This window comes from Candoia aspera, chromosome 11 (genome assembly GCF_035149785.1).
Source record: "Candoia aspera isolate rCanAsp1 chromosome 11, rCanAsp1.hap2, whole genome shotgun sequence".
NCBI classification, from domain to species: Eukaryota; Metazoa; Chordata; class Lepidosauria; order Squamata; family Boidae; genus Candoia; species Candoia aspera.
In genome coordinates, this window is record NC_086163.1 from 24,005,006 (window position 1) to 24,029,477 (window position 24,472).

The following is a 24,472-nucleotide window of genomic DNA, read 5'->3' on the forward strand; positions in this document are numbered from 1 at the left end:
TGTTCCAGCGTTCTCTGGCCTTTAGATTAATAGCACTAAGTGGTTTTGAAAAGCAACAGGCTCTTCTGGAAGTCCTCAGGGAGGCTTAGCAAAAGCGGTTTCTCAGCGGCCAGTGAGGTGGGAGGGTGGCTGGGCCTCCTGTTCCTCGTCTTATCTGATTTCTTGCTTGTAATACCAGGCACAAGGGCTTTGCCTGGCCTGCAAGCCGTCCCCAGCAAGCCTTCCCTGTGGTCTCCACTTAGGGAGCCCTGTGAGGAGAGCTACCCATCAACAAGGGAAAGGCACAGGGATTCAAGACGGAGTTAGGGTGTTCACACAACATGCATAACGGGCCGTGGGAGGAGAAGGGTTCGGTGTGTTGTGCAAACACCCTAACTCAGACAACAGATCCAGACCACCAGCCAGGATGGAGTGGGATTTAACCTCCAACAACTCTGCGCCTTTGAGGGGCTAAAATTATTTTCCCTAGTAGTTGGGTTGCCCCTTCCCAAACAAAAATAAAATCCTAGAGAGGTCCATCGAGTTAGGGATTCTCTAGGACAGTGTTCCTCAACTGTGGGAACTTTAAGATGTATGGTCTTCAATTCCCAGAGTTCCCCAGCCAGCACCCTCCCTGTTTTCTCCCAGCTGGGCACGCTTGACAAAAACCTGGTACATGATATGGAGATTTCCAGGATCTCTGCTATAGCAAGTAATCAGTTTAGATCTCAGCTCTTGCTTGGGGAAAGAAAAAGTCCAGTCCATCGGTCAGACTCAGCTCCCTAAAGCCCTCAAGTTTGCTGAGCTCCACTTTATTGTTGAGTGCTTTGGGTGGATTTGACACTTAGAAGATTGCAGAATGCCAGTGCTATAATTCCAGTGAGGAAGGAAAGCAGAAAGGCTAAAACAAATGATGATTAATTTGAGCTGTTCTGTGGATATGCATTGGCCACAGGGGTTGAGATGGGTAATGGGAGACCCTGCCTGGGGAAGGGGGAGCAGGAAGATAACCTGGATCACCAGCTAAACTTCCCTAGTAATTGGAAAAATGCTGGCTTTCCAGTCTGCCAGGCTCTTCACTATGTGCCCCAGTTAAGCAATCACAAAGTTATGTGCTGGCCTAACTTTGGATGAGTTGTTTGCTTTGCTGAATGCACGTACCACCTCCTTTCCTTTCACTGACAAGATCACTGCCATCTCCCAACCTATTTGAGCATCACACAAAAACAGTAACAGGTTATAAGTTAATTAAGGAAAGGAAATCAAATCTTGAGGAACTTCTGAAGACCTTTGGCATGTTGAACCTGAATAAGACTAGGTGGGGATTTGAAGATCGTTTTCTTTAAAGAACAAAATGGGATCTAGTGGGCTTGAGATACAGAAGATGTATTGAGGCTTAGAAGCAATATTGTGTTGGTAAAAGCTGTCAAGCTATGAAACTATTTACCAAAGGATGGTGGCGATGAGGATCAAATAAGGCATTTCCGGGTGTTCCATGTACTTCCCAAGCATAGTCTAGTGATGTTCTTTGCATTACCCCTTTGCATTAAGTAGCATTATTTCCCATTCTGCAGGACCAGAAGGGGCAGAATTTGAATGTGGCTTTAAGCTACCAAATGCATTTGTAGCAGGAGTCAGCTCCAAGATGGGGACCTCATCTGTGGCTTTGTCTCTTAGCCCGTGCTATATTCCAGCGTGTACATTTTCATCCCCCACAAGCATCAGGCATAGAGGAGAGCATGATGCATTTGTAAAGCATTTGAAGGAGCTCCCTAGAATTCTGTAAGAAACTCTGGAGGACCCTTAGCAGGTACAAAGCCACAAATGGTTCTCTGTGGTCTCCAACTGAGAGCCTGCCCAGCCCACGGAGAGGGGCCGGACCCACCTCTCTCGGCGTTGTCATGCTCACACACACTGCAATTATCAGAAGATGCTCTTGTGCTGAATTGTTCTCAGCAGCGGCATCCTAGTGTCTTCCATGAGAAAAGAGAGTTGAGATGGAAAAAAGGACTCTCTGCCCCTCAAGGGGTCTTCACTGTCAAGGGTGTTGTGTCAGGACAGAGACCTGGAGCAGCAGTTTAAGCTGGCCAACAGATGGGGCGGGGAACAGAGACAGGCGCATCCTCCTGAGGATTTCAGGGAAGTGAATGGCAGCCACTTCCAAGGCTGGTTCCTGGGCATTTTCAGAAGGTGGCCCAGCCAGTAGATGGCAGACTTACCTATTCCAAGCACAGCAGTTGATTTCCAGCCTTTTCCATTTCATTTCTCCCTTTGTGAAGCAACTCATCCAACGTCATAGTAATGATGAAGCATCCCATTCGTTGATCCTTTCATGGCCGTTCCCCATTTTTGTTCCTTCAAGCAATGCCCCCTCCCAGCCTTTTTTTTTTCCTCCCAAGATTTTGCAAGGGTTAAACTGATAGGTCCATCCCAAGCGGCTCCAGGGCCATTTGTTCCCCAACTTAATTTGGGATGATCCCTTCAGGACGCAAAAAGGAGGCTTGAGTGCTGGGAGGCAGACCTGGTCCTCCCCTGCTGTTGTCAGAGAGATTGCAGTGACCCTGGCCTCTTATCTGCAGTGCATGCCTTTCACCACCAGGGCTCTGCCTTAGGCGTGCAAAGCGTGTCTCCAGCCGTGTGAAGGCTCCATCTTCTTCTTCTTCATCCCAGAGTAACTGCTGTCTACACCACCATGTGCCTGAGCAAGGCTCTTCCCCTAGCCCCCTCTCCCCCACCCCCAAATGAGTTTGACAAGTTACGGAAGGATGTAAATTAATTAAGGTACGACAATGAAGTCCTGCCTACAAGGAAAAGTTGGTGGAACTTGGTCTATTGCAGCCGTTCTCAACCTTTTGACCCTGGAGGAGCCCTTGAAATATTTACCAGGCCTCGGGGAACCCCTGCCCATTCAGGCTCAAATAGAGGCCGGAAGTTGCACAATTATTGTATTTGTTTCATGGGTAGGCCCATGTATATGCACTAACAGTGTTCTTAAAACTAAAAATAAAGAATGAAACTTACCTCTTTAACGTGAAGCTGCCCAAATGTGAAATATTTTTTTAAATAAATCGTGATCTCCCAGGGAACCCCTCGGGACCTCTTGCGGAACCCGAGGGTGCCGCGGAACCCTGGAGGAGAATCCCTGGTCTCTTGAGTAAGACTGAGTGAGAATACGATGCCTTTTTCAAACATCTAAACAGCAGGATGAAGTCTACTGTTTTTTAAATTCCAAGAAAGTAAATATGAGCTGGACCTAAGGAGAAACATCTTAACGATAGGAGCAACTGCATAACAGAGCCACTGATCTACAAAGCAGCCGTCTCACCTTTGCTGGAAATCTGGAGGCCTTGGCTGGGCAGCCTCACTTAAAACTCCTCTGCCTTTGATTTCTTGCACTGACCGTCCAGCGCAGCCTTCCCCAACGGGGCCCTGCAGATCTATGGGAATCCTAGGACTTTGGACCCAAGAGGAAGGGGTTGTCATTTCAGTTAACCCCAAGCTTCTTGGGAGGTGATTTTTGGCTCGTTTCCTACGTGAATTTAAAAAGAAAGAGATGCAGCATGGGCTGTGGCAAACTTTCCGTAATTTAAGCATAAGAAGCAGCACCAGGAAGCTGGGAAGGAGGTGCTTGCGATACAGCTCCCTGGCCCCAACCCTGGTCTGAGCATTGTTGTCAGATGGGTTTGGCTAACATTCAGCCATTTCTCCCCTTTCCTTCTTCACCTTCGGACATTCTCCGGCTCCGCCGATCGGCTCTTCCCCTTGCATGCCCCCCAGTTCCTCCCAGCTACGCACTCACCTTTCTGCATCATTCTGAATATTATCCCTGATTAATTGGTGCTAATACAAATGTACACAGGTCCATAAAAAGACGTCATTTTGCACACAATGGGAATTGCAATGGCTTGCATATTATCTCCTCTGCAGGCATGTAATTCAGTCTGCGGGAAAACATTCTATTTATTGGCATGCATTAGGAATCTCTACAGACACGGTCGAGCAGGACCATGCACTCTGATGCATGTGCATCCTTCCTTTTTCTGGCCCTCTCTCTCTCTCTCACCCACGCACACACACACATGCACACTCACAAGCATGACTGAGCTACACTAAGTCACTTAGAGGCATTCTTCGTATGGAAGTGGGAGGGAACATTTGGCCTTTCCAACTCTTTGCCTGCGCCCATCCCAGGGCTGAAGCAAAAATCAAAACGAGCTGAAGCAAAAATCAAAACGAGCAAACTGCCCCACTTCAGCAGGGTTTTCGGTGTAGGCCTTGTGCTGGTATCCGAAGAGATCATGTAACTCGGTGCCCTTCTCTAAATGTCTTGTCTGGTTAGCCATGTTGGTTGTGTGAGTGGTGATGGAATGGTGGTCCTAACATCTCAGGGAAGGCTGATGTAATAGTTTTCCTTCTGTCAGACCAAAAAATGGAGACTTTTCCATAACTGTCCAGTCAGTTACCATGGCTTGCTTTGCACCACATCCTATCCACGAAAAACGGGCGGTCCCTGAGAGTGGCCAGGTTCAGCCTTTGCGCCAGAAGGGCTCCAGCCAGGGGGGTTTCTAAGCATAACTCACGGCTTGGCATAATGCGTGAACTCAGCCACTTGTGGATTATTGTGCAATATGGGTGCCTTTGGGGAGGAGAACCACCACAACAAAGCTGCAGGAGTATTATTTTCAGTGTTATAAAGACTGAAGTATTTATAGAAGTACTTAGTGTTATACATATTAAACATTATTTTCAGCGTTATACGCACCAAAGTATTTGTAAGTATTCAGGGCTATAAATACTAGGTATTATTTTCGGTATTATAGATACTAAAAAAGAAGATATGTCAATAAAACATGGTTTTGTGTGATATTACCGACACAAACAGAAAGCAGCTGGAGGAATCGTAGTTTGGTCTGTGAGCTGCTTCCTGTATTTCAGCAGAGCCCAGGTGAACACGTGGAGTCTGGAATCTGGAGTATTTGCAACACTAGGGAAAGGGACTCCATTTTCCATGCTGAATTCACAGAGCTTTGCACCTTTGCAGCTGCCATCTTGCCTTTTTGACTATAGCCTGCAAAAATCCCAGGAATAACGCAGGCAACTGTGAAAGGACCATCCTGCATTCACTTCTGGGGTACAGGAAGGCAGGCCTCTTAACCCAGGGTTTCTCAACCTCAGCAACTTTTAAGATGTGGGGACTTCAACTCCCAGAATTCCCCTGCCAGCATGCTTTAAGATGTGTGGACTTCATTTCTGGGAGTTGAAGTCCACGCACCTTAAAGTTGTTATTAAGGTTGAGAAACCCTGTCTTAACCCCTTGCCTTTGAGTGAATAGGCTAGCCTTTGCTGCCCCAAACTTTAAAATCTTTATAGATTCAGGGTAAGATCTACCCAGAGCTTTATGATGCTACAGGAAAAGTGTGCTTTTTCAGGGTAGGGAAATTCGCATTTATTGCAAGGGTTACAGCAGTGTTTCTCAACCGTGGCAATTTTAAGACGTGTGGACTTCAATTCCCAGCATTCCCCAGCCAGCATGCTCCCAACATTCTGGGAGCTGAAGTCCACACACCTTAAAGTGGCACAAGTTGAGAAACAGTGGATTGGAGGACATGTCCCCATCAACTCCTTGTGTATTTTTTTTATACTAGTATTTCTATTATATTATTGTGACACTTACTTAATAGATTATATTGTTTTGATACAGTGGTGCAGTATTGATTAAAGTTTATTAACACTCTAATGCTTAGATAAAAAGGATACATATCAGTATTCATTATGACTTAGAATGTCATTGTTAATGAGCATAAGATTGTTTAGCTTTTTTCATCTGGAACTGAATATAAGTCCTTGAACTTTTTTAGCCTCTCTTCCCCTGTTCCCCCAGAAGGAAAGGGTATTCGCAGGATGAACCACCATCAGTAGAAAGTCCCATATGACGAGAGACCTGAATGGTACATTTTGGGGGATTCCTAGATGGGTGAAGAAGCAAAATTGGCCTGATCAGGCCATACAGGAAGGGAAAGAGTGGCCGGTCTTCTTTGCAGGGCAGTTACCCCGAATTCTCATCACCCCAAATTCCCTTCCTCCAGCAGCTCGGGGGCGATTCCAGAGCAGGCTTGTTCCCTTGATTGAGATGCTTCTTTGCAGGTCAGGTGATGCTGCTAAAAACGAGATCAGTTTCCAAGATTCAGGAAAGTTTGGGATTTTAGAGCATTGGACGCTGCTTTACCCACATACCAGACGCCTCTGCGGTTGCTAAGAGTCGACATGGACTTGATAGCACATAATCAATCAATCAATCAAGCTCTATCCAGGCTAGCCATACAATTCCCAGAGAAGTCCATGACCGTGGAGAAGAGGATGGATGGATGGATGGATGGATGGATGGATGGATCTTATATGGCCACCCATCTCACACACACGGGCTCCGGGCGACTTACGGAATCAAAGGCGGCTGGCAGCGGCGGTCGTCCCTGGCCGGGCCGGGCCGGGCCGGGCCGGGCAGCCGCTCTGGGCCCACGGGCCGGCTCGGCGGGTCCCGGCGGGCGCCGCGCGGTCCCTTCTGCCCGGGGAGGGCGGCTCACGCGGCGGCGGCCGCGCTCCTCCCTCCGCGCGGGGTCGGCAGAGAGCTCAGCTGCGGCCGAGCGCTGTTTCTAACAAGGATGTTCGACGATACTTTTAAACGCCCGCTGTTGCACGTGGGTTACTGTGCGCGGCCCCGAGGCCCTTCTCCCGAGCGGGGCGGCTGCGTGGATCTGGTCAGTCAATTCGGCCCGGGCCCGGAGGGCCGGCCACGCGCGCCCGCCGCCCGGCTCTCCCGCCCGCCGCGCCCCGGGCTTGCCCAGCCGTGCGTGGGCGAGCCGCGGCCGGGTCTCCCGGGGGCCGCCGCGCACCCCGCCCGGTCCCCGCACCTGCCGCGACCCGGCCCGGCCCGGCCGGACACGCGAGCTGTCTGTCTCGGGCGGCCCCGCCCCCGCCCCCGCCCCTTTCCGCGCGGGGCCGCCCCATCCGGGGGGCGGGTGCGGGCCGCCCTATGAACTGGGAGCTGCCGGGCCGTGGCCACGCCCCCGCGAGCGTCCGGAGCGCCGGCTGCCGCCCGGGCTCCATTGAGAAAAAGCGCGCGCGCGCAGAGGGCCGGTCCGGCGGCCGCGGCGGCGGCGGCGGCGGCAACAGCAGCGGCAGCAGCGGCAGCGGCAGCAGCAGCAGCCGAGGAGGCGGAGGAAGAGGCGGGGAGCGGCGAAGCCGGAAAGCCGCGCCGGGTGCCGGGGCGCCAGCGGGGCGCCGCGGGAGGCGGGCGGGCGGGCGAGGGAGCGCCAGCCGGCCAGCAGCCAGCCAGCCCGCCCGCGCCGCCGCCGCCGCCGCCGCCCAGCCCTGGGAGCGCCGGGTGGGCATGAGAGCCGCGTGCCGGCCGCCCCCCGCCGCCCGCCGCGCCCGCGCCCCGCAGCCGCCGGAGGGACTCGGAGCCGCCGCGCCGCGATGTCCAGGAGGAAGCAGAGCAAGCCCCGGCAGATCAAACGTGAGCGCCGCCGCGCCCGCCCCGCGCCCCGCGCCCCGCCGCCGCCCCCCGCGGCCTGGCCGGGCGGCCGAGCGGGGGCGCCCCGGCAGCCGGAGCCGCGGCCCGCGCGAACTTTGCCTCGGCCCGCGGCGCCCCTCCCTCGCGGGCCCCCCGCCCCCCCAGCTGTAACTGCGGGCTCCGCTCGGGGGATCCCGCCGGTGCGTCCGGGCGGGGCCTCCCTTCGGCCCCTCCCCGGGCTCGGCGCGGGAGGGGCTTCCTGACAGCTGCCCCGAGAAGGGGGCGGGCGGGGGCCGCCGCCTCTCTGCCCCGCCCCCGAGCGCCGCGATTGACAGCGCCCGTCCCGCTTCCAGGCAGGCCACCGCGGGGGGGGGGGCGGGAGCGCGCCCGCCCGCCTTTTCTCCGGGGGGCGTCCTTGGCGTCCCGCTCCGCCTCTGGCCGCTTCCCCGGCGCGATCGCCGCCCCGATGAGAGCCGCGATAAGCCCTTAAAATATTCCTTTCTGCAAGCCCCGCCGAGATAAGATCGCCCTGTCGGGACGGGCTGAAATTACGATCTTATCGCGCGCTTGACTCACTCCCGTTTGTTGCGTTGGGAAGTTTCATCTTGAGGGACTTTTGCAGCTGGGGAGGGAGGGAGGGAGGGAGGGAGGGAGGAACTGTGGGAAGAGGAGAAGCGTTCTGTGAAACTCCTAAGCTTGCATACTCCTGAAAGTTTATGTGGGTCGCAGAATCTGTCTGGAGCCTCTCTTAATTGCCTCTTTCTTTCTGTCACTTGTTCCACCTGACCCAGGTACCGCCCACCTGTGGGGGAAAGCCTCACCTGAAAAAACAAAAATATCCTCACCCTTTCCAATTACACCCAGAGAAAACCTTGCGCCGGGTGTTCTCCCTTCCTCCCCTCCGCAATTCCGGATAAAATCGCGCCTTCGGAGGTCCCGGGCTGACCCTGATTTTCAGCTCTGGGAAAGCAGTTAGAGGGGCCTGCGGAGAAAGAGGGGGAAGGACCGGGGTGGTTGTGCTTTTTAATATCCACCAGAAAAACTTTTCCACTGGCAGGTTTGGCAGCTTTTCATGGTCCCTCCCGCGCTCCCTCGCTCTCCCTTCCTGAGCAGATCTCAGCGACTGATAAGGCAGAGGAGATCTGGGGATAGCGAGGCTCCCTCTTACCCCCTACCCCGAGTGATAATGTGCTTTTATCTTCACTGGGAAATAATTGCCATTCTAAGCTGCATCTACCTGTTTGCCTGCTCAGGCGATTTATTCCGCTGATAAGACCCAGGCAAACTTTTTTTTCCTCAAAAAATTGGATGAAAGTTCTTCTCCTCTTCTGCCCCCACCCAAATTGAATTCCCATTAATTTTTCTTGATATTGAGCTATTCTTGCAAATTCCTTCTCAACCCTGGCTTCTTCCCTCCCTGGGCTGGGAATGAAGTGATTCTGTGTGTGAGCCAGATTTGCATAATAAGGTAGACCTGCTTGATGATTTTTGCTGGAATGAGATGAAATGCTGGGGGGTAACAGGGGAGGCAAAGCCCTATCACACCGGGTCCCCTGTCCTGCAGGGGGTGGTCCGATTCCCTCAACCAGAGGACAGGCTGCGAGGAATTTCCCGGACTTTGTTTATGCTGCTGTTGGGCCTCAAATGCCTTTTTCCTGGTGGTTCAGCCCTGGCGTTTATGGAACAGCTGCCCGGGACAGCTGAGGGCTTCTGGGTTGAACCACGGCTGGAGTCCCTAAAGAAAGCGTTTGCAGAGGGTTACCTTAACCACCATGTCGCCCACTTTGCTGGGCATACACAGTACATTGAACCTCATAGTACGTTGATGCAGGTTTGCAGAACAGGGCTATGCGAAGATGTGGGGAGTCTGTGCTTCAGCGTCTCGTGTAAACCCAGCCTGAACGGGAATGCCCTGGTCCAGACGTTGTACCCAGCCTCAGCCTGTTTGATTTGGACTTTCCGTGAACCAGGAATAACAAGCCACCATTCGGCTAAGTGGTGTGGATGGCACCAAAATAATCCCCATGGCTGAAGTTGGATACTTTTGGACAGGATTTTTTTCCCCCTACAAATGGAAGTGGGATGCGAATCAACCTGTACAACTCAAGAAAGCTTCTACCTTTTAATAAAACGGGTTAGTTGGAAAAGGTGCTACTAGGCTCCTTCAGATCTGGGGGGTTGTGGTGGCGGCAGAAGCCGCCGAAGGCCCTGCACGTCTTGCAGCAGCAGACTGCGCCGGCACTTCCAGGGGTCCCCGTCCTTCCTTCCGAGCAGGTGTTGCACTGTTCCCCTCTTTTGAGCCACCTGTCTTCCCCTCTCCCCCTTTCACCTTCCTAACCTGCTTTGCCCAGGGAGAGCTGTTAGCTTTTTGCCGGGCTGTACATTAATTTGCCCCCCTTCCTGGCCAGCCCTGCCTGAGAGGGAGGGAGCCAGAGGCGATCCGAAGATGGATCGGGGCCTTTGCCGAGCTGGGCAGCTCTGGGCATCTGCTGGCTGGCTCCCGCTTCAGAGCAGCGGCTCCCCCCCCCCTTTTTCCTGCTGCTTTCCAGAAGGGAGGAAAACCAAGGACAGCAATGGGGGGGGGCAGAGAGGTGGGGGCCAAACTGGTGGAGAGAGCGCAAGGGGGAAATCTGACCCCCGTTGCCCCTTCCTGTGAGACAGAAAGCAGAAAATGGCACTGGGGGGAGAGGTTGGGGAGGAGAGACCCTGTTTTCCTCGTTCCTTCGTTCGGTTTGGTTTCTCGCAGTCCGTCCTAGCAAAGGGGCAGCTGCCCCTTTCTCGTTTTTGCCCAAAGGCTGGTCATCGCTGTCCCCCCGGTTCAGAGCAGCCCACTTGTTTTGCTTGCTTCCTGGCTGCGCTTCGGTTTGGCCCAGGCTCCCCCCTCCAGCTGCCCCGTGCTGGATGTGAGAGGCTGATAACGTCAGAAGAATGGAAGAGCCGAAAGAATGGGCGATCTCTTTCGGAGGGAGGAAGTCTGTGATGGGCCAAAGCCGATTAGATAAAGATCTGCTGCTGGACTATATTTAAACCAGTGAGTTGGTGCCATTTTATTTTGGATGGCGTGCTGGATATGCCGCTGTTTGTTTGTCCTCGGTCTTTGATAAGGGAGTTACTGTGCCCGGTCTTCCTTGATTCGGTTGTCCGAAAACATTGGATTCCAGGGGATGACGATAAATATCTTCTCGGCCCCGCCCGTCAGAGACGTCCATGTCTCCTGGGCCCACGGCAGTTCACAGCTGCTGCCCCCCCGGAGACAGAGACAAAAGTCACCCACGGACAAGACTTCCACATCTCCCACCGCAGCCATCTCCTTGGCTCTTGGCTCTTGACCGTGGGATCCATGGGCAGTGTCCAGCCAGACCTAATTCTGGTCCTTCCTAGAAGAGTAAATCTCAGAAGGCCAGGCAGATAGGCCTCTGCCCCGGGACGGCCTCCTGAGCTTCAGCCTAGGGCAGCGTAGGAAACTCATGTGGTATCCTAAGGCCCGTGAGCGACATATTCCTCTGCCCCCTCTGGGTGGAAGATCAGTAAGACAGAGGGATCCTGGAAGCAGGCGTCTTCGAATAGCCTCTTCAGCTTGTGGAACTCGGGAAGGGCGGTTGGTGAACTCGGGAAAAAAAAAGACGCTGAAAACCATCCTTTTCAAGTGGCCTTTAACTAATGCTTTGTATTAGGCATGCACCCTTTTAGGTGATGTTTAATTGCTGTGGTGCCAGGAATTTTTGAAATATAGTTGACTAAACTATAGTTTATTTATTTTGTGGGGTTTTCTTACGGGGTTATATTACTGTGCGGTTTTTTCTCCCTGTTTGTTCATCACCTGGTACAGTTTTTTTCTCAGCCTTGGCAACTTTAACACTGACCTGGCATATACTTCATCTAGAACAGTGTTTTTCAACCTCGGCAACCTGAAGATGGGTGGACTTCAACTTCCAGAATTCCCCAGCCAGCATGGCTGGCTGGGGAATTCCAGGAGCTGAAGTCCACCCATCTTCAGGTTGCCAAGGTTGAGAAACACTGTAAATGCTAAATAGAATTAAACCTCCAGTTAAAAGAATTTCAGGCTGCTGTCAGGCTAAAAATCTTAAAACCCAAGCAAGTTGTTGTCAGAAAATATCTATTTTCAGTTTCTTATAATAAAGTAAACATAGCTTGATGTAAGCTGAGTTTGTACCTTGCATAAAGTTGTGGCTTGCTTTATTATGAAGAAGCCGCAATTAGCTGGGGTCACAGTGTACCAAGCCATTCTAGGTTTGCACTTTTTGGGAACCCAGACCTAGCGTAAAGCTTTTTCCTATGTGATACCATTTTCATAAATCACATTTAACACGACTGCATTGTAGCATAAAAGTTTGTCTCTTTTAGGTTAAGACCACAGTGGAATCTAAACATCCGTGGGTCAGTCCAGGTACTCAGCATCTCCAGTTTTGGCCTCAAGCTGGGGCAGACCGGGCTGTTTTCCCCCTCTGCTGACTATCTTCAGTCAGTAGCCATGAGGGTTTGATGGAGATTCCAGGCTCAGGAGCAGTCTACCTTGGAATAATGTTACTTGTGAGTCATGGAAGGCAAGCTGTCACATTTTGTGTGAGTGCTTTGCAGAGGCTTGGCGGCGGCTTCAAGAGAAAATGGTTATTTGAAGGACCGCCTCTTCCCATCCGGTTGGGCAGGAGAGCCATGCTCTGGGTCCCATCTGTTAGGGAGTGCCATCTGGCAGGGCCCAGGAGGAGAGCCTCTTCTGCCTTTGGAACCCCATCCCCCTGGAGATCAAACTGGCCCTGACCGACGCTACTGGCTTTTTGCAAAGCCTTATAGACTGGCCTGGGGCTCCAGATGTGGGGCAGAGCCAGGCTGTGGTTGGGTGTGAGCTGCCCAGAATCCTGAATTTGAAATGGGGAGGCCATATAGGTGGAAATAAATATATCAACAGGGAGGGAGACAGGCTTGACCTGGCTGCGAGGGCCTGGTTAAATCAAGAACTCTGGGCTGGGGCGAATATCTGTAGGACTGATCAAGCTTCCCAGGATGTCCGGCGGCCGAGAACAGCCTCCCTTCAATTGCCAAAGGGTAACCTGGCTGGCAAATCATGATTCAGGACAGTGGAGCAACTGGTTCAGTGACCTGGAGATGTAAGGGCACGTGCCCTCAGCATCTTCCTCGAGCGGATGCCTACCAGAGCCAAGGGCCTCCCCACGCCTGCTTGGGTCACCAAGATCCCTGCCCTCCTCCTCTCCCTGCTGGGAAGTTCAGAGAGTTAAGGAGAAGGAAGAGCTGGCCTGGTGACATTGGGTCGCAGCCCCGGCTGGACTCTGAAACGCCGCCTCGAGCATCGCCTGCGGGACCTTTTGGAGAGAGCCCTGGCCAAGGAGAACGGAAGCCTCTGGAAGGCCCAAGTTGGCTAGTCAGGAGGGCACTAAACAGCTGCTGAGACACCGAGGAGCATCTGCAGGCAGTCCTTTCCTGCCTCTCCTCAAGGCTGGGTGGAGATCGATGCTGCTAATCCATCACCATGGGAGGGGATGGAGGACACCGGCCCCTGCTCGTTTCTCCCTCTGCCTGAGAGCCTTCTGGGTCCGTCACTCTGCCACACAGGTTCCTCCAAGAAAGGGCTCCAGCTAGGTCTGGGCACAAAAATCCCTCGGCATATTTTTGGAACAGGTCCTCATTCAGCTCGACCAAAGGAAGCTTCCTTCCTAAATGTCTTCCCTGACCTCTGCGCGGATGGAGTGGGGGGCTTTTGCCCACTTGTGCTGAGTGTCGGCCCCGTGACATCAACAGCACCAGCTTTGTGGCCACTGGGGCTAGCCCTCCGCTGGCCAGGATTTCTGGGGCGGGGGGCGGGGGGGTCAAGCCAACATGCACCTCCTTGTACTGGGCCTGCTGCAGCTGCCCCAAAGCTGCCAGATGAACCATGAAACGATCTCCAGGTTTGAGTGGAACTGAGTAATCTTACCCATGGATAGCGATTTGTGCCCGGGCCACAGGAAGACCCAAGGAAGGTGGCTTTGGTGGTGGGGCGGAGGGGGCACTGTGGTATCTCTTGTCTCTGCTGCCTTCAGCTGGGGGTGCGTAGATGATTTTGAGCTTCCATCTTCTTCAGTTTTCAGGGTCAGAAAGCAAGCCTGTGGGGTGTCCATAAGCCACCCACGTGGGTTCTCCTTTGCCGCAGGCAGGTCGAAGGGGCATGATGCCCCCTGGCAGTTTGGTCGCGCTCTGCTCAGACCATTCGCTGCTGTCCAGAGAGGGGGGCCGCATGCGGTGGGCCTCCCTTTGGTCCCCTTTCTTGGTGGGCTGGAAGGGGCAGAGTTGCAGCATTGAAGGCTGTTGGCAGCTGGTGCCTGGCATGGAGGGATCAAAACATCCACTTCTGAGGAGGACGTTCAGTGGCTTTAATTTTTAAGCCCCCCCTCCGCCGTTTTACCCTGGCAATTTGCTACCATGGTTTTTTTTTTTTTGGTGGGTTGGCAGAAAGGAAGGGAGATTGCCACCATCTGTCAAACAATTACCGTCTTAAAGAGGAAAGATATTTATGTTAATCCGCCATCCTCTCTTTACACACCTCCTGATCAAGTTTTTCCTCCCTCCCTCCCAACAAAAGCTGCAGAACAGCATCAGGACGCATCTGGCAATATTTGTTTTGTTTCCCTCGCTCTCCCCCTCCTCTCGTGTCTCTTTTGTTCTGCTGTTTGATAGATGTGGACAGCTGATAATAATATAAAAAAAAAAAGGCCAGGAGCTGATCCTCGGCTGAGATAGCCGGGTACATTTATTAACTTCAAACATGGGAGTGTGGGCAGAGGGAAGAAAATGATCCTGTGTGTGTTTCTGCGTGCAGCTCTGATGGGGGGGGCTGATAAAGCCTGCCGAGCGATCTGATCTGCTGGGGGGGGGCTGTGTGTGCGCGTGTGTGGTGTGTACACGCTCTTCTTGCACTCCAAAGCAGGCACCCTCAACTTGGCTCAGAGGGTGGCTTTAAAAAACTCATTGAAGTTTGGTAGAAGTTCTCTTTCTCCCCCCCCCCCCCCACTTTCGGCCCCCTCCCTTCCGCTGTTGCTTTCTGCCAAAGAGATCAGAGCTGCTGATAGGCAGGGTTCTTGATCTCTCCCCCGATAAAGATTGCAGAGTCAGATAAAACGCGCTTTATCGCCACCAAGCAGATGGCAGAGGGATTGCCTACTACAATAGCAGACACTGGAAAGGAAGGGGGGGGGGCTGTCGCTATTTGTTCCATGGCCAATGTGATTAATGCATTAATTATCTGACGGAGGGGGGCTTTCCCTTACGCTCCCTCTGTAATAGATGGATAGATACAAAAATTCTTCTTCTATTTTATTTTATTTTTTTTCCAAAAAGCTCCACTCCTCTTCTGGGTCTGTTTATCAGCCCCAGATGTGACTTCATTCAAAGTAAGCTTTTAGATCCTAATCGGTGGTTCTGCTAAGTGTAGCAAATAGGTCTTTTAATAAACTTTAAAAAGCAGGTCTCCCAGGCTTGGGGATATTCCCCGAACATCCAGGGTTGGCGGCGCGCTCCAGCCAGCAGGATGGCTGTCTGGGGGTCCTCCTTGACCGGCACCAGCTCTCTCCGGCTGGAGTTGAACTCGGCCCTGGGCGTCCTTTCTGGGCGAGGAGCTTCTTGACTTGTGAGAAGAGGCCAGCCCCCGTGAAGGGAAGTGCAACGCGCCCACTGGGCCTGGCGCTGCCGCAGTTGCAGCATGAGAAGCTTTTTGCCCATGTCTGCAGCACAAAGTATCTCCCATTTGCACACTTTCCTTGGGTGAGCAGAGCCTGGGAAGGCGCCGGCGTTTCTGGCAGCTCCCCAGGAGCCGGTAAAAGCCCACAAAGAGGGGAAGTGCTCTGGAGCAGCTCCTGAATTTGGGTTCACCAGGGCATTGCCATGGGCCACCCATGGACCTCCGCCACCACCACCCATTGAGCTTGACTGCCTTCTGATCCCTGTGTGCTCTTGACTTCTGGGCCTTTCTGGCTTTGCCCCGTTAAATAAGGAGCGTCTGTCCTCCGAGTGGGGTGCGCGCATCCTGAACTGATGGATCCCAATGGCTTTGGGGGGAAATGACCATCTTGAAGCAATATTGAGGGGATATTTTCATTCTCATAGTCCTCCAAGACAAGCTCCCTGGCTTTTTTTTTCAATCCTCAGAACAAAATAACTAAAATGGACTAAAAAGGAGATTGGGCCCAGGCACAAAGAAATACATGTATATAGAAGTTACCCCAAGTCTCCATAAAGGCTGAAGATGCTGGCAGAAGAATCATTTCTAGCACGGGGTGGCCCACGGTGCTTGTTTTGTGACTGCGGAGTTCGCTCTGCGCATGCTCAGGGCATCCCTTTCTGAGGCAGCATATACATGTTCTGGCTCCCAGCCTAGAGCCTTGTTTGAAGCCTTGGTCATTCTCAGCCACCATACCGCGAAATGGCTTTGCCTTCAGCTTGGCTTCTTTGCGACGGAATGTATTTGTTGGGAACAGGAGCCACAGAAGAAGCGGGTGTTTTTCTTTTCTTTTCGCAAAAACCAATCCAGCATCTGTTTTTAGCTTGCTTCCTTTCTGTTTTGGTTTCTGGCCTGTCATGGGCAGTTCGAGCGTTTTCGTGTTGTATGATCCGTGGTCCCCTCGTAGTTCTCTTTGTTGACAGTAGAGTGTGGGATTCTTTACGGCGCTGGATGGTAGCATTGCAAACAATTGTGTGCAAATGGCTAGTCCCAGAGACACCTTTTTCTAGTTGGGCCACGAGATGGGGAGAAAGGAACCGGTTCGCGGGCAGGTGGCACTTTTTCTCCAGGCTGTAACACGGTTGATTGTTTTCCTGCATTTCCTGAGTGGCTGAAAGCGTGAATCCTGCCCACTGTATTGATGGCAGTAATGAGGTGCTAATTAATACACGGTGGGGAGGGTGGCGGCTCCGGCTTTGTGGAGCTGGGCTGTTTTTCCTGCACTGAGTGCTGACTTCACAGCTTCTTTCCCACAAGGACCCACAGGGAAGCTGAAGCCTCGTCAGCAGTCTCGGTGTCTCGAGAGACTGCTGCGTGGACAGTGGGGAAGCCCGGTGGAGAAGGGAGCAGAAAGGACTGGGTTTGAGGGTGGGGTGGGGGGCTGGAGGTGGGCTGCAGCTACGTCTCAGGAGCCTAAGGGGGCAGCTTTAGAAATGGGGCGTTTTTGTTGGTGCTCCTGGTGCTCAAGAACAGGCTGGCGTCCTGAAATTATGGTGGGAAATTGTCTCCCTTGCGACTAAGCCCGAGGAGCAAACTGGAGGCGTGGGTGGAAACCCCTAATCCACCAGAATGGAATTTGGAAGGGATGAGGATTGGAGGCTTTGAGGATCTGCAGATTTCCTTGCCCAACCTGGCAACTTTTGAAGGTATTCTGGTAATCTGTTGGATCTGAAGAGACGTGGTTCCTAAAATGAAACACAATAAGGCGGTGGAATGGATTTCATCTGCAGATGGAAGGTTCTGTGTTCCCGGGTTTTATAAATGCCATTCAAATAGAAAACTAGCAGCCCTTTCTGCCTTATTGCGGGTCCCCTAAATGGAAGGAGGGTTGTTAAAAGTGTGTGGATTTTAAAAAGCGGTTGGTCTCCTTCTCCTTGCATTATTTTCCTCTGTCTGCGGACTGGAAGGAGGGTTTCAGTCTTAATTGTCCCAAAAGGCAGATGAAGGGATACATCCTCTTTCTGGACTGCAGCACTTCTGGTTGCAGGTGGATTGAATCCTCTTACACACATGGATGTGCACGCACATGTACAAATTTTGTGTGTGTGCGCGCATGTATAGATAGATAGATAGCCATCAAGTCAATGTGATCTCTTAGCAACCACGGAGATAGGCCTTCTTCAGGGAGGTCTCCAGCCTTGACCTTCAGGTCTTCCAACAGGGCACTCATCACCACCATAACTGAGCCCATCCCCCTTGCAGCTGGCCGTCCTCTTCATCCCTTTCCTTCCAGCTTCTCCAGCACTGGAGGTTTTTCAAGAGAACCAGGTGAACTCGGTCCTCCCGTGTACACACACACACCACGTGAAGAAAATTGTTCTGTTACCAGAAGAATGATCCAGGTCCTTTCCCCTGGGATACCTGTTCCTTATGTTTCATTCACAGGAGGGGCTGGCTTTCATCGGTCAAAATGAGGCTGCTTCCTGGTTTCTGGTGTGTTCAGTCTTATATAACTTTACTGCTTTTTTCCCTACCGTTTCCAACTCCATTTGGCAGCAGTGGGAAGGTGCGCAACTAACACGCTGAGCAGGAAGACAAAGGCTCTTGCCGGTTGGATCATAAAATTGTAGAGTTGGAAGGGGGCTCCCAGAAAAGCCACAAGAAGTGGCTGTTCAGAGCCTGATGGCTGAATGGCGCCATCATCGGAAGCATCTTGCCATCCTGAATCTCTCTTGGCTGATCCTCAGCTTCAGGCTTCTCAACCTCTTTGTCAGTCTTCTGGTCCCAATAATCCAGACGCGAGGCCAAGACCCTTTTCTTGTTGTGGCTCTCCAGCAACCGGGAGGTAGACTGCCTATGCAAAGAGGGGTAGCCCTTGATGCCACGGCTATGTGTCCTCCCCCACCCTGGGAAGGATTTTCCCCATTCCTTCTTTCTCTGCCAGCAATGAAAACCATCAGGTGTTCTGGTATGGAGGTTTCAGCCTCTTCCATGGTGCCTCTGACCCACTGGCTCTCCTTTGTAGCCATCCCAGCGTGGAATGAAGTGGGAGCTGTTGGCATTGCCAATCTGTTGCTGCAGCCCCGGCTGGCAGCAGAACCTGTCCTGCAGAATGACAGGGAGGTTCTCCCCACTGGCAGCTTCCTGGCACCAGAATTGCCTCTAGAGTTCATGGGGCTGCTTCCAGACTGGACAGCAGAAGATTTACAAGCAGGGCTGTGCAGTTTGGAGAGGCAGAGAAAAAGAGAGAATCCGGTTTGTGCTAAGCTTGCTTGCAGCCACTTCAGAAGATGTGGGAAGAGCCAAACCCAGCCCACCAATTTCACAGGACACCATGTGACTGATCCTTTGCTGATTTGCTCTTAATAAGCAACTCATGCTTGTTTCATTATTTGGCAGAGGGACCCCTTGTTTGATTCAGCTACCCACATAAGGCTGACAGTGAAAATCCCGCCCCTCTGGAACCCTGCTCTTGGCCCTCTTCCGCTTCTAAAATTTGACAGGCGACCTCAGCACCCTTTCACGCTGACTTGTGACAGCAGCTTGGTCTTAAAAGTGAGCTGGTGGGAAAGTCTGTGCTCGGCGGGAACTCTGCTTGCCCGGGACCCATCCTTCCAAGTTGATTCCCTCCAGATGTGCTGGACGGCCAGCAGGAATTGGAGTCCGACCCATTTGCAAGATGCCTGGTTGGGGAGGGTCACTGTGGATGCTCCTGTGTTTCGGTTGGTGAGAACCCTGCCTTCCCCTGCTTCTGAGTCACTGGCCACCTAGTGAGTAAAGAGTCCTCTGGGCCATGATGCAAACGGTCCAGGCGAGGTGTAAGAGCTTAAGGGAGAAGGCTGAGCAAGAAGGGCTAATTGTACAAAGGCAGCAACATGATGGTTATCTCGGTTTTTCTGGTGGGACTGGCCGGGCGTTGAAGTCTTGGCCCAACCCAGCATTTCTCCAGGGATAGCATCACTCCAGGATCCTTGGGGCAAGGGGAAAAGCCAGTTGAACCATTGGGGAGCCCTGAAGCCGGGCCAGGTTGATTCTTTCCAGCCGGAATCACAATTTGACACGTTCCTAAGACAGTAACAGATCCAGGAGGGAGTTTTTGTAGTGAGAGGCAAAGAAAGCTGGATGTTTACGTTTTTGCTCCCCCCAGTGTGGTTGCAGGCTCTCTGGCTCTAGTCGTGATCTCTTTGCAAATCTCAGCGTGTGTCAAAATAAAATCACATGGCATTTTGGGCACATCTACTGGAAGTTTCATGTCAAGAAGTTTCCAGTGATTCATGGCCATAAACAGCTTGCAACTGGGGTTTTAAATCCAGATGTTTACCCTGTGTTTTCATGTCCTCTCTGACCCATGCAGGAAGCACACAGCAAAGCCATAAGTGCAGGCCGGAAAGTTGAATTTGAATCTTTGTGTGTGCGTAGTATTTGTGCTAGTCTGTGATTGCCCTATTAGAAGCAATTTTCTTTTTTTAACCGTATGGCATCGCAGTTCGGTGTTCATGCTGCTTTTTCTTGCTGGGAAATCCTTGTGAGGTCCAGCAGCCAGATGTGTAGACTCTTTAGCCGTGACGAGTCACGTTGCCCGGGGTGCACCGTGAGGAGGCTGGTCTACATTGCACCGAGTTGGGCTGAGAGAGTGCCAAAGGCAGGACTAGAACTCATGGACTCCTGGTTTCTAGCCCAGAACCCTAACCACTAGACCAAACTGGCTCTCATAAGAAGCAATATGCCTGCCCATTAAAACAGATCTGGGACTCCATTTTCTGAGAGAGAATCAGCAAAGAAACCTGAATGTGTAGATTATCTGGCAGATTTTGTAATGGGGATTGATCACAACTCTAAGCTGTGGGAGTCAGTTTTAGGGTTACAGCTTTCTGCTGCAAGCAAAGTGTTCCAACTAGTTCGCACGGTGTTTGCAAAGTTCAACTTGGAACCACATTTTCCTGAATCACAGACTGTCACAATTCTGCCTGCGAGTTTTCCAAGGGCAGATCCTGGCCCTTAAGTTCAAAGCCCAATTCCAGCAACCCTGTCAGTAAGACCAGTATGAAGCCCCATCTGTTGATGCATCTATGGATTTCTGACTTTAAGTCCACATCGTCTTAAAGCTCATGTAAACTTTTTCCTTCCTGGGCCGTTCTTAACGCAAGAAGGTGGCGAGGGGGGTTCTCTCTGAGGGAGGAAGGACTGTGTGACCGCGGTGGGATGAGAGGCTGGTTGAAAATACATGTTTTGTGTGGAGGAGTGAATAAGGAGTATTGTATTTCCTGCTTGAAAGCAAAAGAAGCACAGATTCCGGGATTCAAAGTGAGCGATATATATTATCAGTGAATAAAAGACTCAGAAATAGGACATGCCTCCTCGAATGCGTAGGGCTGGTCACCTTTAGATAGGTGAGTCCCTCTCGAGTGGGATCCCAAATATATTTACGTTTAATTTTATATTGATTTAAAACATTTATATGCCACCAGCTTTATTTGTTTGTTCATTGTAGTTATGCTCACTGTAATCACAACAGTCTCCCTAGTACGGGAATTACAAGTAATATGAGCATTTATTTATTTATAAAACACCGTTCCAGGGCTAACCGACTCCAGAATGACTCTGGGCAGCTGACAGCTTAAAAAAAGCAAGAAACATCACAAGATCAGGAAAGGACAAGGTTTAAATAGGACATCCACGGTGGGAACGGGAATCTGTGAAATTCTGAAGCCCTAAATGACATCAGAACAATTGAATTGGACACCCTTGGGCTTGCCAGACACTCTCCGGAGTAACTCAGTTTTCAGGAGTTTGGGGAAGATGGGCATGGTGGGGCCAGCCCTATTTTATTATTAAGCTTTAGAGCTGCTGGCATTTGTTTTTTTTTCCCCCTAGGCTGTTCAATCTTGTCCAATTCTCGAAGGCTGCCTGGACAAGTCCCTGCAGTTTTACTCCAGTGTGTTAAAATATCTGTAATAATGATTGGGAAAACAATAAGGCTGAGCACAAAAGGCCTAGGCCGATGCATGGGTTTTTAAGCCCCCTCTTAAACTGAGCTGCGGCCCCAGTGGCAGGCTGTTCGCCACCTGGGCCTTGTCTGTCGAAGATGCTTGTGGGCCTCAACGGTGCTCTTCTTGAGGGACAAATGGCCCTTCTGGTACCTCTGGAACAATGGCATGACTGAGGACTGGTGCCTTGATTTGGGTTTCAGGGAATAATGGCCATCTCTTGGTTCCCCTCTGAGCAGCCAAAGAGTGCCCTCATAGCCATAGAATGCTGTCCTGCACAAGTTCTTAATTGGGTTTTCTCTCTGGGCTCAAAATTCTCCGTAATATTGGCAAGCCTGCAGTTCAGGTCCCTTCCCGATGGGGACCATGAAGGCAAAAAGAATTGGCAAGGTGCAGAAAAGGCCAACCAAAAGTTTAGGGGGCTAAAATATCTCCCCTTTAAAGAAAGCCCATAGCAGTGGGGCTTTTTAGTGAAAAACCAATGTAGGTAAGGGAGATACGACCCAGTATATGGAACCACCATGATCTGGAAGGTCATGCATTTCCCTCTTGCTCGTAAAGCTACAGATCCGGGTTATCCATTGCAATTGGGTGTGCAGGAATCCAGGACTGAGCAAAGGAAGGACTTCAGAAGCGGTGGGTGGTGAGTTTTTAAAGGGGCTGGAGAATGGGTGAAGGACCAGGTCCCAACTGTTTCTACTCTTGATGGCTGTCTGTCTTCCCTGAATTTCCAGCCAGGGGACCTGGCAGGCCAGCTGCTGGGGACCTGCAGGAGAAGAGGGCAGGAGCCCCCCATCCCTGTCAGTGAGCCTTCAGATGCTTCTGGTTGGCCACAGAACACTGGGCTGAGCAGCCCTTGACCTGAATAACTTCAGGGCTCTCCTGAAGTTCTTGCAACATCTCAGAAAGTGATTCACTAGACCTTCCCATAAGACACTTGATTCACGCATCCCACTGAGCTGTAATTTTCTTTTAACGGTAGTTTGTTTATTTATTTATCTATCAAATTTGTCACTACCCATCTCCTCTGACCGGAGGGACTCTGAACACGCCACAGTGGCTGGCTTTCCACGATACCTACCTAGAACCAGGGCCAGACCAACCATGTTATGGCTTTCTACAAGACGCGCGGCCAGCCATTGTGCTAACGTGGAAGTGTTCCCTTCTGCCTTGGTGGTGGTGAGGTTTCCTGGGCTGAGCAGAAACCCAGCTGTTTCCCAGACGTTGGCCGTCTGTGTCTCTTTCTTGCTGCCCTTTTGGAGGAGGAGGAGGAAGGGAGAAGATGAGTCTTCATTGTTCTGTAGCAACGTGTTTTGGGGAAAGGATGAAACAGAGAGAGGAATGCAGCTGTTGACCTTGGCTGGAATAGGGTTAAGGAATGAATGTTTCTGAGTCATTTCAGATAAGGCCCACTGCCTCTTCCCTCTCTCTCTCCTCTCTCCAAAATATCTGTTATCTCTTCCCTTCTCACATCAACGAGTTTTGGTGACATCTCTGATTTGCCAGTAGAGAAAGGAAATGCCTTTTCTCTAATTTGTTAACAATCTCTCTGACTATTGCCCTGATGATTGCTTATTATGAAAGCTAGCACATTTTTCCCCCTCTCCCCTAGAGAGGGGGAAATTGGCCAGAGTCAGGCGTTTGTGTGCATCACGCCAGGCATCCCTTTTGTGAGACTTGATGGCTGAGTGTGTGAACAGGCCGCATCAGAAAGGGCCACAGATGCTGTCTCTGGCTGAGTTCATGCATTGCACAAATGTGGCAGGTTTGCATGTGGCTTAATCTGTTGTCTGAACCCAGCCAATTGTGGTGTACCATTAAATTATAGTTAAACAAATCTTTATTTAGAAATCAGCCCAGGTTGGCAAATGATGCTGAGAAAGCGTTGGATGCACCTCAGCCGTCTGTCCCAAAGTACTACGGTAATGTAAAATTTAATATCTTGTTTTCATTTGAATGCAATTAGAAAGAGGGCAGATTAAGTTTCTTCTCACCCTACTGGTTTTTGGGGGGTGGCGGCCAATTCAAAAGCCAAGTGCAAAGCTTGGGCTAATAAATACTGCAGGCCCCTGGCTTATCAGGTGTGTGAACCTGTTTTTTGACTGGGAGAGCGGTCCCTTGAAAGTCAGCAGTCGTGAGCTAGTGTAGAAATTCCAGACGCAGGATGCTCTTGGTGATCATCAGTAGGATGCAAAAGTCTGTTACTTTTGCAGAATCAGGTGGCTGAAATGAATGCTGTACACAGGCAGTTAGGCTCAGCAGCCAGCATCAGGATTTTAGGAATCGGTGTGGGGTGGAAATGAGGGTGTTGCATTTAGGAGCGCAGTTCAAGTGCACTGGGAAATTTTGGACCCGAACAGGGTTAGGGTGAAAACTAACTCAGCCCAGCCAAATACTGAAAGAGGAAAACTGATCTAACTCGGGACAAACCAGCTTCCTGTGTCCCTCGGATAAAGCAGGCGCTAGCAAGTTCAAAACAAGAGGGGGGTCTGCTTGAGGGCCCAAACAAGGGCAGAATCATGTATCTTTTCCTCCTCCCCCCCCCAATATTGATCCGGTTTGGGTAATCCAGAGGCCTCTCTGCTAAAGAGACCAACCGGCTGGCTGTGGGGTTCTTGCAGGCAAAGCTTGCCTTGAGGTGGGGAGGCTGTTCCTCCCTCCGGACAGAATGTTGCTCTGGGTTCCCGGTCAGAGCCTGCAGACTGGCTTGTCCCCTCTGCGGCTCCTTTCCAGCAACCCGGAAGGTGAGCCTGTGCGCGCGCGAGAGAGAAAAAGTGAAATCGGCATGGACACGTCTTTGCCTTTGGCCAGGCAAACCAGTTCCTTAGGACTGAGATGCCAACCAGCTGTGGCACCACAGGTCTCCCAGCCACCGTTAACGGCAGCCTTTGATTGACACCAGGTTGTTGACCACTTCCCAAACACCACCACCACCACCACCCCAGGGGCTTCTGGTAGATCCGATGTGTCCTTCATTTGGGGAATAACTCTTTTCTCCCTATCTGTCAACATCAGAGATGGCAATTTTGAGTTTGGGGTGCAGTTGAGGCAGCCGTTAAGCAGGGGGAGGGGGCATCTGAGAAGCAAACCTTGAATGTTTTGGTTGCTCTCCTCCAATGAAGTTCTGCAGTCTTCAGGAGTTTAGGAGGCAAAGGCCTAGTATGCATTCCATTTTTCTCTCCTCTTTAATGCATGTTTGTTCCACAGGGGCAGTCAGGGGGAAGAAAGAGAGGAAAACAGAGCAGAGTCATCAATGCAAGTAGTCCTCGCCTAACAATCATTCATTTAGTCATGGTTCAGACTTACAGCGGTGCTGAAAAACCAACA

General features: G+C 51.6%; 2 protein-coding genes across 3 annotated transcripts in view; one reads left to right on the forward strand and one right to left on the reverse strand.

The window, feature by feature from the left end:
- PIEZO1 (piezo type mechanosensitive ion channel component 1 (Er blood group)) overlaps nucleotides 1–24,472 on the reverse strand; it is a 362,810-nt gene that overhangs the window by 66,429 nt on the left and 271,909 nt on the right.
- Nucleotides 7,334–24,472, forward strand: part of ZFPM1 (zinc finger protein, FOG family member 1) — a 76,613-nt gene continuing 59,474 nt past the window's right edge. The window contains exon 1 of one of the 2 annotated variants that reach the window (XM_063313047.1): nucleotides 7,334–7,492. In XM_063313047.1, the coding sequence (XP_063169117.1) occupies nucleotides 7,453–7,492 (40 nt within the window). In that variant the 5' untranslated portion in view covers nucleotides 7,334–7,452. The remainder of the gene's footprint in view (nucleotides 7,493–24,472) is intronic. The other variant, XM_063313046.1, reaches the window with a different exon arrangement.